The sequence below is a fragment of the Mus caroli genome, chromosome 5 (assembly GCF_900094665.2).
Source record: "Mus caroli chromosome 5, CAROLI_EIJ_v1.1, whole genome shotgun sequence".
NCBI lineage: Eukaryota > Metazoa > Chordata > Mammalia > Rodentia > Muridae > Mus > Mus caroli.
Window position 1 is genome coordinate 6,019,054 of NC_034574.1, and position 13,181 is coordinate 6,032,234.

A 13,181-nucleotide genomic window follows, 5' to 3' on the forward strand; every position below is an offset into this window, starting at 1 on the left:
TTAGTAAGATTCTTACCCATACTATTCATGCCTTATTTTGAGTTAATAAAATATTTAAAGTTAATGACAATTCTGTGTGCTGGAACATCATTCCTAGGACTTGGGAAAGCTATGGGAAGTAAGATCGCCAGGATTTCTACTTCCCCATTCATCTATGAGGAACAAGAGCAATTTCCCAGTGGAATTATTAGATGTTTTTCAGTTTCCTTTCATCATTATGGTTGTTTTGAACATCAGAGCCAGCAATCTTTTCTTGTAGGTCATAACTCTCTATTCAGGATATAGGGAAGCCTTTGACTTAGTTGGCAGTTCTGGGTTGTCATACAGACCTAGCTTTAAAAAGTCTATATATATAGCTGGTCTTATGTTTATGGTGTCACCCCTTGCCAATTTCTCATCCCTATGATCTGTAGAAAGTGGAATTCCACTCACAACACTCTGCATGGCTCGAATCTGACTTAGAATATGAGTGTGAAGAAAAGCGCAGTTAGACAATTACTTCCAGCATTAACAAGAGAAGGGGACTTGATATCTACATATTCAAATTACCTTGAGTGATCCAAAAGGACAAACTGTTATCCACCATGCTTGAAAACCTTGAAGGTTTTATTCTGGTTATCTTTACATTAACACAGATGCATTTTATTTTGTACTGAGAAAAACGTTCGGTTACACGTAATGTAACTTTAATATACAACGTAGAAACTCACCCTAAATTAGTTACAACAAGAACCTACAAAAGACTTCATAGGAAAAAGGTTACCTAATATTGCCACTGTATTATTTTTTGTTTTGTTTTGTTTTTTGTTTTGTTTTGTTTTTTTTGTTTTGTTTTAGTAGACTGACCCTGTCAGACCCTGTCACCAATGCTCAGCTCTGTAAACAATGGTTATTTCCATGTTCCTGGGGAGGGGCTGTTAATAGGGGCACTAAAATCAGCCTAGAAAGTTGTAGCACATCACTATATACCATACAGTCCTCAAAAATAATTTATTTTACTGTTCTAAAAAAAAAAGGTACTAGGGTTGTTGTTTTTGTTCTGTTTCCATGTTCTGGAGCAGCCCGTGAGCACTTCGTCTAACAGCCTATAAACAGAACTGAACTGCGAGTCACAATCACAGAGATGAGGTGGTGGAGTCCAGGACTTCCCTTCCGTTGCACACTGTCGGGACATATGTGCTTGCAGAGGCTGCAAAACAAAGTGGGACACAAGACTTGGTTAAGCAGGACACTTAGTTCATGTCATAAATACTCCCAGACACTGGGTTAAGATTAGGTCAAACCCCCACTTTATCATGACTTTGGAAAATGCTCATTGATTTATGCTATGGTGGATACACTCTGCAAATATTCCTTCTCCTTAATTTGTATCCAGGACATGGCTCTATTCATGTCATTCCTCCTGGAAAGGGGATTTATCTGTGGGCTAAAAATTAGACTTAATAATCTATAATATGGTAAAAATACACTGAAAAAAGTGAATGGCCCTATAATTTTCTTATAGGTGATTAAGTTATTTCCTGGGTCAATAGCTGTAATTAGTTTTGCTCTTTGATCAGGGGTGAATGGCCCCAGGAGTCTTGTGTGAACTCTGCTGCCTCAGGGAACAGGTCTGAGTTCAGTATACATGTGTTGCATGGTCTCTGTGAGGATGCTGGCAGTGATGAATGCTGAGAACTTTGGCTCCCTAACAACACTCGAAATGAAGACATTCCAAAGAGAAGGTGCTTTTATTATGACAATGGTGGTCACACTGTCACATCTTGTTACTAAAGTTTTTATATGAAGTTTATTCACATAATATATTTATTTTGCCCCTGATGTCTTTTCACTGAATGGGGACATAAACAGGAGCCTTATTCTTTATTGGCATAAAACCATATAGTCAAGAGACTAGGTTACAGTGAACTTATGTCACCTTTAATGTCTCTGCATCTATACTAACATATATTCTCATGACTGGAACTGGGTCACCAGAACAAACCTGGTTATAGTGAAAGCATCTGCCTATTCCTTAAAGACATATGAGTTAACTTCCTGAAGTGTTCCTGTCTGATAGCAGACTATGTTCCCATCCATTGCTCTTCGCATAATAATTTCTGTACACACAGAGGTGTAACTAACAGTGAGATTGGAGCTTACGCGGCACTCTGAGGGAGCAGCCACTGGATCTAGGGCACTGACGATGTCTTGTAGCAGGTCCACAGGTAGTCAAGTTGAGGTTTTTCAACTCAGTAATTTGAATATGAAAACATATTTGAAGACTATGAGCTGAAATGACTGGAATCAGATGATAAGCTAAATCTTTGATAGAATTAATGAAAGTAAAGTAAAGAAGATATGAGTGAAGCTCAAAACACTGGAAGCAGAGGGAGCTCTGAGGCACTCATTTGTGAGCTTTCTAAAACTCTCTATCAGCTGCTTGCTTAACCTCTTCATGCAGATAGTTCATTGTCATTTCAAAATTGGTGTCCAAAGAACTCTTGATTTTTGTGTAGGCTTTCCTCACTTAGCATGCCTTTCCTCAGTAAATGATCTGTCTTCTAACCTAAACCAGAAATCTAAAATTCAAAATTTACCCTGCATAGATAGATAGATAGATAGATAGATAGATAGATAGATAGATAGATGGATGGATGGATGGATGGATAGATGGATGGATGGATGGATGGATGGATGGATGGATGGATGGATGGATGGATGGATGGATGGATAGATAGATAGATAGATAGATAGATAGATAGATAGATAGATTGATTTGTTTTTGTCCCATGGCAACCTATATCATCAGGTTCTATTAGCTCTAACTTCATATTCAACTACTGCCACCTCTGCATTCCCACCTTGATTAAGCCCTGTTAATTAAGTATCTGTGTGCAGAGACTGACAGGCCTGGGAGATACTCCTTCCATTTCTCCTGGTCATGTTTTCTACATGGCAACAAGACTGCAATCCGCTCTCCATACCTGTGGTTCCACATTCACAGGCTCAACCAACCATAGACTGAGAATATTCAGGGGGAAAAAGGCATCTGAGGATGTTTAGAATTTTTCTTGCTTTCCAACAATAACACATATACAACTTATACACTGTAAATGGCTGTGATAAAAAATTTAGAGATGATCTCAAGTTCACTGGAGATGTGCATAGGTTATGTAAAAGTATGTTATTTTATAAAAGACATGTACATCTGCAGGTTATTTGAGGTGGGTGTTCTGAAGCCAATTTCCTAGATACTGAGGCACATCTGAGTTTTAAAATATTAGCCACGTACATAGACACTTCCAGTGGCTTCCCCTTGTGCTTTAACTTGAGTTTAGAAATCACAAATAATTGGACTGTGTCTGCCTTTCTGGATTTCTTACATACCACACATATGTTTACCCTCTTTGCCTTGTTTCCATATATTAAATATAATTACTATTACAATTATATTTAACAAAATTTGTGCCTTTGCTATAGCCATAGCACCTACCAGGAACATTCTCTCTGATCGTCACATGGCTCCTTTGTGACACCTACACCTGGAATGTGATCTTCTTGAAAAGATGGCCTTGGTAGGACAGGTGACTTTTCTGCATCTCATGTAGCACTGAGGTAATTATACCAGTTACTCTGGCAAAGAGCACTGGTTGAAGTTGAGAGGCCCAGATACCAGGCCTGCTGTCTTTGACATTTTGACCAATTTCTTTATCTTCTCTAGGATAAAGTTTTATTATATCTTTGTAGACTTTTCAGAGATTGAAGAGGAAATGATAGATCATGGGGGTAAGTCCCAAAGGTCTGACATGCTGAAACCTTTGCTTCCGTTATCTAGTCTCAGGCCCTCTCTATATTTTCTTGAGGCCATTTCATAAAGCTGTTCTGAAGTTCCCAGCCTGCTGTAGAACGTGATGGTCCTCTGTTCTCTGAAGTACATACCTATATCAGTTTTGCCTCCTGCATTCACCAATTGGTTGAGACTGACTATACAGGGATTGCAGTGGCTACAAAGATAGGGGGCTGCATGGTTTCAAATACTCTTCTACTTTGTACTCATGGACATTACCATGGAAGTCCACAGAGCACCTGAGTATGCCTCTGCTCTGCAGGGATATTAATGGAAACACCTTCTGTGAGAATGCTTTAAACTCTGAAGAAGAAAATACAAATTCAAGATCTCCTCACAAAATCAGAACAGCTAGGATTCTCTTAACCCTCTTTCTGAAGGAGCTTTCCTCCAGACCCTGTGCAGTGCATTGAAGGGATCGCCACATTGAGCCTTCTGCTTTTCTTTTACTGTTTCTCTGGAGCTTTGGCCATTGCATTTTATTATGTTTAAAAAAAAAAAAACCTCACTTCTTGCATATGCTGCTGAATATAGTGGGAGAATTTATTGTTTTATGAGTTTACCATCTCAATTACTTTGTGTTTCATAAATATTTTACATGTGCTTCCCATATTAGCCCATCTGTTATTTCTCAGGGTAGTAAAATGTGTGCAAAAGCAAAATGCTTTCTCTCTCTCTCTCTCTCTCTCTCTCTCTCTCTCTCTCTCTCTCTCTCTCTCTGTTCTTGTAATGGGCCTTGTTGCTATTGTTCTGATGAACTCATGAGGTTTGTAACGGTATGTTTAGCCCATTTTCTTAAGTGTGACTTAGCAGATATCTAGAATTGTTCTTTCTGCAAGAAACAATAAGCATGCGGGCTTCTTGTAGGTTTTCTGCAGACTTGGGCTGCTCTAGGCTACAGTGGTACTTCTTGCCACTCAAAGTGAACAGTGAAAATACCTGGAAAAGACCTTATGTGCTCTACCCTTGATCACAAATGGACAATTTACACTCATCAAAATACACATTTTACTTCACGGACATTAGACTACATTGATCAGAGTAGCCATGTGGCAGCTTTGTCTCCTCACATGAAATCCACTGTCCCCTTACCAGTCACTCATAGGCTGGACAGGCCTGGAGAAAACCGTGACTCTTTCATGTAACTGGGCTGCTGATCAACACTGAATGGATTATTCTTGATGTCAAGGCTGTTAGTTAACTGACTTGGAGACTGGCTTTGGGGAATCAAAGTCTTAGCTAACTTTTTAGTGTATCATATTTGGAAGGAAATATACTTCTCAGCAGAATAGACATCCCTGTTTGCTGCTATCCTTTTAGTTTTTCTGTTCTTAGTGATGATCTCAAGTAATTTTTTTCTAGGATGTCTGCTAGTTTATATGTTTATTATTTATATTATTATAATATAAATTATTTAATAATATATTATTAAATTAATATAAATTATAATATAATTTATAATTATATAAATTAATAATATGTATTATTTATATGTTTATTATTAAGTAGTTATAGAATTCAGTATCTATTGGCTGTATGCCTCTTTGTCCTCCTTTGTCCTTAAATATGTCTTCTTACTCATCCTTTCAATGTTACCCATCCCCTGTAAGAAGTTCATTTGGTGGTCATGAGGTGCTGCTACACAGAAATGTTGCAGTCTTGCTGTTGTGGATTTTTCAAGGGGAAGGCAGGGTGTTAATTGTTAAGACATTGGGGGTAATTCTGGACAGAATTCTCAAAAAGTATTTACTTTTACTGATTCAAATAGTGATCTAAAACTATTAATATCAAACAAGGTGCAAATTAAAGATGTAGTTTCCAAATGGAATTTTTGGTTCCACAAAAGCTAAGATCTCTTCATTCTGAGAAATGAGTCATGGAGAGAAAAGATAGGCTATGTTCAGTTTTTGTTTCTTGTGATACAGTTTAATTCCATATGAGCTGAGATTTCACTTAAACAACCTACCTCACTCCACTGTTACCTCATGATACAGATTTTTAGTACTATCCTTTCACTGTTTCCCCTCCAGAAGTACAGAAGTGGCTATCTATTCCTATCTACCTTTCAGTTGCCCGACATTCCTCTTTTCTCTTCTCTTCTCTTCTCTTCTCTTCTCTTCTCTTCTCTTCTCTTCTCTTCTCTTCTCTTCTCTTCTCTTCTCTTCTCTTCTCTTCTCTTCTCTTCTNCTCTCTCTCTCTCTCTCTCTCTCTCTCTCTCTCTCTCTCTCTCTCTCCCTCCCTCCCTCCCTCCCTCCCTTTCTTCTTTCTTCCTGTCCTATCTAAGTGTGGATTAAAGCCCATTCAAGTATCAGAAGCTCACTCACTTTGAGAGTCCCCTATTGTAAGGAGGTATACCTAAGGGATCAGAATCTGAAGTGTTAAACTTGAGAAGACTAAGCCAGGCACTTGTGCTATCTAGTGAAGCTAATCTTGTTAACTCCGCATTCAAATGGTATACAGCATCTAAATATTTCATTAGTTTCCATTTCTCTCAGCCAAGTCTGAGCCACCAGCATCTGGACAATGTAGTAGTCTCAGTCTGGCTCTCTGTGTGGCTGTTCCCTCATGTAGACACAGTGGCTTGGAAGGTCAGTTCATGCCACACCTCTGAAAGAGCCTAGAGCAGTTTGGTTTCTTTTGATAGAAAGGCAAAAGTTCCTACAATGTTCTTTATCCATTTTCTTCTAGCCACAGTGGCTTTCTTGGTACACCCTGCCCCCAACTTTGGGCTTGCTGTAACCACACCTTCAGTGTCTTTCTTTCAGATATCAGCATATCCTTATTTCTGTGTTTCCTTCATGTCTTTGTGCAAAAATGTTACCTAGCTAAGAAGCCACCCCAAGCCATGTTATAAACAGTGGTCACTTTTCCACATGACATGCTGGATGGAGTTGGTCAATTCCCCCATGGAAGGCGGTGTTTGTTTGTTTGCTTGTTTGTTTTTACATTTCTCACCAAAACCTGTTTCACGATGTCTTAACAATCTGGTTGTGTTCCTTCTCTGACACATTAGTGTGACAGGACTGTGAGTATAGTTTATGTTTCATCATGACCACAGTTCCCAGTGCCTAGTACATTTCCCTGGTATGAGGATCCTCTCTAAGAGCTTTTGCAGTCATACCAGGTGAGGTAGAAGTTCCACATACACCTCATTGTTTCCCATGTGGAGAAATTTTTCCTGCTCTATGGTCCCACAAATATCCCCATTTAGAGATATTCCAGATAATTTCATTTATTTTTTAAATTATATTTTTATTTTTTTATATTTATTTTTTATTATATATTTTCTTTATATACATTCCAAATGCTATCCTGAAAGTTCCCTACACCCTCCCTCCACCCTGCTCCCCTACCAACCCACTCCCACTTCTTAGCCTTGGCATTCCCCTGTACTGGGGCATGTAAAGTTTGCAGTACCAAGGGGCCTCTCTTCCCTGTGATGGCCGACTAGGCCATCTTCTGATACATATGCAGCTAGAGACATGAGCTCTGGGGGTACTGGTTAGTTCATATTGTTGTTCCACCTAAAGAGTTGCAGACCCCTTCAGCTCCTTGGGTGCTTTCTCTAGATCCTCCATTGGTGGCCCTGTGTTCCATCCAATAGCTGACTGTGAGCATCCACTTCTGTATTTGCCAGGCACTGGCATAGCCTCATATGAGACAGAAATACAGGGTCCTTTCAGTAAAATCTTTCTGGCATATGCAATAGTGTGTGGGTTTGGTGGCTAGATAATTTCATTTACAGTGAAAGAGAAGTAAGGAAGGTAAATTTATAAAGCAAATTGGTCTTTCATTTGCTTTGTTCTAGGGTACTCATCATCTAAAACAAATTATGGACAGTGTTTAACAATAAACACAGTTTCTTTTTAAAGTTAGCATATTCATATAATTCTGAATATGTGCACTATTCCTAAAGACATCTAATAACTCTGGGGCAACATAAACTGTGTTTACTTAGATAATTCTAATATAATTTTTGAACTCTTTGGTTTAGGAACTTGTTCTATGTTGCTTCCTGTTCAAATATACAACACAGGAAGGGGGGGATGTGATGTAATTTAATCCAAAACACTTGCTTTTAAAGGACCACCTGCTGAGTGAAAGCTTACCTTTGACAGAAACATTCAGTTGCCACCAATGATATTCTTTTATTTGTTCCCATCGAGTTATTTTTTCTGGGGACATTTTGGGTCTGCCTTCTGGACTATCTGCTTTGTCCCTGTGTCCTGTGGTGCTGTAGACATCTACAGCATGCAATGGATATGATGATTATGGTGATTATGGTGTTGGGCTTCTGGACATGGGCTGGCTAAGGAAAGAGGATCTGTTTCCAGGACCCTAGAATAAGATGCTGCTGAGTGTGAATCTGAAAGAAAGTTTTAAACCATTCATTTTTCAGATGCTAAGATTTACATGATCAGACTAGCTTTATTTTTTATTTTTTCCCAACTGAGCCAAGGTAGAAAATCCAGAGAAGCCAGGAGAGTCATCAAAGATCTTTTGAGAGTTTTTTGTTTGTTTGTATGTTTTTTGTGGGTTTGTTTTGTTTTGTTTTGTTTTCTGAGACAGGGTTTCTCTGTGTAGCCCTGGCTGTCCTGGAACTCATTCTGTAGACCAGGCTGGCCTAGAACTCAGAGATCTGCCTGCCTCAGCCTCCCAAGTGCTGAGATTAAAGGCGTGTGCCACCACTGCCCGGCCTTTTGAGAGTTTTATGTATGACTTGATTTACCAAATTTCTCAAAGCATCTATGAGATGGGGAAGGCCTTGGCCTACTCATTTGAATTGCAGTTATTGGCTAAGTGATCATTAGTAGCCTTTGCAGCTCCAGTCTCTGTGACCATTTCTCTTATAGAACATTGGCAAGAGACTAAGCGCTGGAAAGAGTAGTTATGTGTTAAATACAATGGCAACATTAAGCCGGAGGAAGAAGGGGCAGAAGCCTCTTGAAGATGCAGAAGAGTTGCCGTGAAATTCTCAGCTGCTGTGGACTTTTCAAAGGGAAGCATAGATTGACATCTATTTGAATTGGATGCACTTTGTTTACTTCGCCTGCAAGGAGATGGCTTAACTTTCTGAGTGCTCTAGGCTCCTCATGCATTCTCCACTGATCCATGTTTATAATATAATTCTGCCTGGGGTGGGGGCGACTGTCAACTCACTGTGTGTTACCAATAACTCCCTGACTTGTCTGGCCAGGCTGTTACACAGTGTCATGAGACTTTTTGAATCTACAGTGTGAGGCATATGACACCATTATTTTTCTGGAGTTTCATTGTAGAGAAGGAATTTGGGCATTACATGGTATATTTAAGCTTATAGTTGCATTTAGATTTCAACAGTGCTTTGTGCTCTGCCCATTAGAATACTGTTAAAGACATAATCATTAGTAAACACAAATGTTTGTTCTCTTATGCTGACTTTCTCTTGCTGCCACTCTAGAAATGTAGGCAATGTCTCTAGGAAACTGTTTTCTTCATCTCTTTATACCGTTTACCTCCCTTTGCAAAGCAGAAATGCTTTGTAATGAAGACTAGTGTCTATTAATGGAGCAACTCACATTACCACAAAGACAGCTGACTTTCTGAGTAAAATTTGGACAGAGAAAATCAGTCTACATCTGGCTAGAGTTCCTCTAAGACCCAGATCTGGGCATCATTATTTACTAGAAGCCTCTTGGCTGATTGTAATGATAATGACATTTCTACATGTACATGATCACTCTGGGAAAGAGAACTATACACCCCCATAGGACCAAGTTTGCATACTGAATAGCTCTGTAAAACCATAGGGCACACTTCATTTCTCACCTCAATGCTGATGTATGCTGATTCTAAACCATTTGAATGCTGTCTGTCTGACCTGTATAGCTCCCAAAGGGTTTTGCACTGTATAAACTCAAATATGTCTACTGTGTCTCCTTCAACATTATGTCCTTCCATTTACACCCCCAGTATGTTGTCTTGCTTTTTTATCTTTGGGAACCAGCTCTAAGAATCTCCTTTACTCCCAAGCAGAACAGAGTAAAGAGTGGCCTCTTTTCTTTGGAATTTCATTATATAAGATGTTTGCTGAAGTGGGTGGGTGTAGGAGCAGCATTGCAAAAATGAGTTTAAGATGTCAAGATCTCTAAGTAACACTTCCCTTGGAAGGAACAGTCCTTGAGTGGCCAGGTGATTCTGTTCTCAAAATGATTTCCATGGAGAGTTCTAGTGGGAGCCTAGGAAACAGCTGTATAAGTATGTGGCCAGTGGTATCCTAGGTAACAACTGCACAGGTATGTGGCCAGTGGTATCATGGAGCAAAGCATGGGGGATTGCTGCTGTCTGAATCCAGGGTCAGCGACACTCTGAAGGTCAGGAATTAAGCTCTCTCTAAGCTGCCTAGTATGAGATGAAGCCAACAAGCGTGCTTGCTGTTACTTTCTCAGAAACTGCCTCCTGGATTACCTCTGTTGAAAAGCTTATGTTTTCTGTTATAAACCAGATTTTGTCTTTGTCCCAGATTACAGGAATCAGCATATCTGAGTGGAGTCAAGAAATCTCTACTTCAAATAGGTTATTTATATACAATCGACTGGGAGTCATTAACCCGTGGGTCTAATTAAAGAAGAGTTGAGTTCTATTTTTATTCTGACCTCCACTGTATATAATAAAATAGACACAAAAAAGAAGGATTTTTAGCCATAACAATATACAGAATATTTCTTGGTGGTGAGTTCCTTCAAATGCCTTTATTCATAGCCCTACTTCCATGCTGACATCTGAGTTTGGTCATACTTTTCTGTGTTTATAGCAACTTTATATAAACAGATACTTTCTTGTTGATAATGACCCTAGCTTCTGAGAAGAGGCTGACCAAAGCTCCAAAGTGATGTGCTGTATCTGCCTTCCACTGCCTCAACAAAGAACAAAGGCTGTTCCTTGAAGCCACTCCAATCCCTGAAAGAGTTCAGCACTGGGGTCACTTATGATCTGGAGAGTGTAGCATAATAAAAAGCATCCACAGATTTCTTGGGTGTTGGTTTAGTCCCTTTTAGTTGCTTTTAAAATATGGGCAGGTCGTGTCCTATCCTTGAATAGACACCGCACAGGACATCATGTGTGGGTTCCCCAGCTGGCAGGTTTGGCCTGGGGCTTTCACAGAGCATGCTCTCTGAAAGCTCATGTGGGGAGTCTTCCCACCAGGGTGCTAAGCATAGGTGTGAGACTAGGATGCTTCCTCCAGATCCACTCAGTCTCAGCAGGAACACCACAGGAGGATGCCAAGAAAGGCATTATGAAGCAGATGAACTGCCCACCCAAGGCCTGGCTGAATTCCCGAATCACAAAGCCAAAGGAGGTGACAAATTGTTGTTTAAAACCCTTTGGGCTATGAAACTTGTGTAGAAATAACTAAACATTGAAGAGAGAGGTAGACAGCTCTGCTTCTTCTCTATTTGCTCTCAGCTATGTGAGGTGTATTTTTTATTAGATATTTTCTTAATTTACATTTCAAATGCTATCCCAAAAGTCCCCTATACTCGCCCCCCCCCCCCNCCCTGCTCCCCTACCCACTCACTACTACTTCTTGGCCCTGGCTTTCCCCTGTACTGGGGCATATAAAGTTTGCTAGACCAAGGGGCCTCTCTTTCCAGTGATGGCCAATTAGGCCATCTTCTGCTACATATACATATGCAGCTAGAAACACAAGCTCTGGTGGTACTGGTTAGTTCATATTGTTGTTCCACCTATAGGGTTACAGACCCCTTCAGCTCCTTGGGTACTTTCTCTAGCTCCTCCATTGGGGGCCCTGTGATCCATCCAATAGCTGACTGTGAGCATCCACTTCTGTATTTGCCAGGTACTGGCATAGTCTCATATGAGACTATGAGGCAATACAGGGTCCTTTCAGTAAAATCTTTCTGGTGTATGCAATAGTGTCTGCGTTTGGTGGCTGATTATGGGATGGATCCCGGGGTGGGGTATTCTCTGGATGGTCCATCCTTTCATCTTAGCTCTAAACTTTGCAACTCCTTCCATGGATATTTTATTCCCTATTCTAGGGAGGAATGAAGTATCCACAATTGGTCTTCCTTCTTGATTTTGTTGTTTTGGAAGTTGTATTTTGGGTATTCTAGATTTCTGGGCTAATATCCACTTATCAGTGAGTGCGTATCAAGTGACTTCTTTTGTGACTGGGTTAATGAGGTGTATTTCTTTTACTGATGGAGAAAATCCAAAGTCAGCAATAGCATCACTAACACTCACCCAATGGAATAAATCATCAATACAGCACTTATTGGAAAACAAACGTTACATTTGTCTTTGGACGTCTGTAAAATATTGGTTACAGGATCCTCCCTGTGCCCTTCCCTACCACAGACATGAATATATGAGCAGGTCCCTTTTGTAAAATGGTGTTATTCTGTAACTACATCCATCTCCCATACATTTTATATCATCTCTTGATTGCTTCTACTTTGTGTACCACACATAGCTTGTATACTGCATTGTACAGTTGCATGACAACAGCCAGGTAGGCCTGGCCCACTATAAAAGGGGCTGCTTGCCCCCTCCTCTCTCTCTTGCCTCTTGCTCCCCCCTCTCTCCCTATTCCCTTCTCTCTCTCTCCACGAGGTCATGGCTGGCCTCTACTTCTTTCTGCCTTTCTCTGCCTCTACTACCCTCTTAACTCCCCTCCACATGACTGAATAAACTCTATTCATACTGTACCATCGTGTAGCTGGTCCCTCATGGGTCATCTGAGACATCCCCTTCCCCCACACCTCTACACCCCTCCACAAAACACACCTTATATTTCTTTATCTTTTTATAAACACATCATTTGGTGCTGTGACTCAGACCTAGAAACTCTGCATCCCACCTCAGCTACCACAGGAGAGCCACGCTCTCTAGCCCAGAACTGGTAAGCCTTCCATCCCCAACTGGTCAGACTGACCATCTGCATGGTCCAAGGGAAGATTTCTTGAGCTCGGAGCTATTCCCGTGCTATCCTGGCCCTTGTTTTAGGACTCTTTCCTTGGGTGAGATTTCCCTCCCTTTGTGACAGTTTCTTTCTCACGGCTGAGAATTCCAGGCTAGGCCTGGACAACTGCTCTCTGGCTCAGCAGCACCGGCTCTGAGCGCTAGTCCCCAGTCCCCATGTGCCTCAACTGTAGTCCAGTGTTCACCTCCTTTGTCCCTATTGAATGGGATGTCTTGGTCTAAACCAATATCTCTACATTGCCGCTAAACTGGCACTTTCGCACTAATGAACTGTAGACTTTCCCCTCTCCCTCCCTCAATTGCGACCTGCTGCAGCTACTGCTTCAGCTGGTTTGCCTGAGAAGCAGGTCTGGCTCTGCCCCCTGCC

The 13,181-nt window shown here is 40.7% G+C and overlaps 1 protein-coding gene across 2 annotated transcripts in view; it reads right to left on the bottom strand.

Moving 5' to 3' along the window:
- Positions 1–585: 585 nt before the first annotated feature.
- The window catches only part of Grm3 (glutamate metabotropic receptor 3), a 230,194-nt gene continuing 217,598 nt past the window's right edge, over positions 586–13,181 (bottom strand). Inside the window, exon 6 of one of the 2 annotated variants that reach the window (XM_021162993.2) lies at positions 586–1,189. In XM_021162993.2, the coding sequence (XP_021018652.1) occupies positions 1,116–1,189 (74 nt within the window). In that variant the 3' untranslated portion in view covers positions 586–1,115. The remainder of the gene's footprint in view (positions 1,190–13,181) is intronic. The other variant, XM_029477445.1, reaches the window with a different exon arrangement.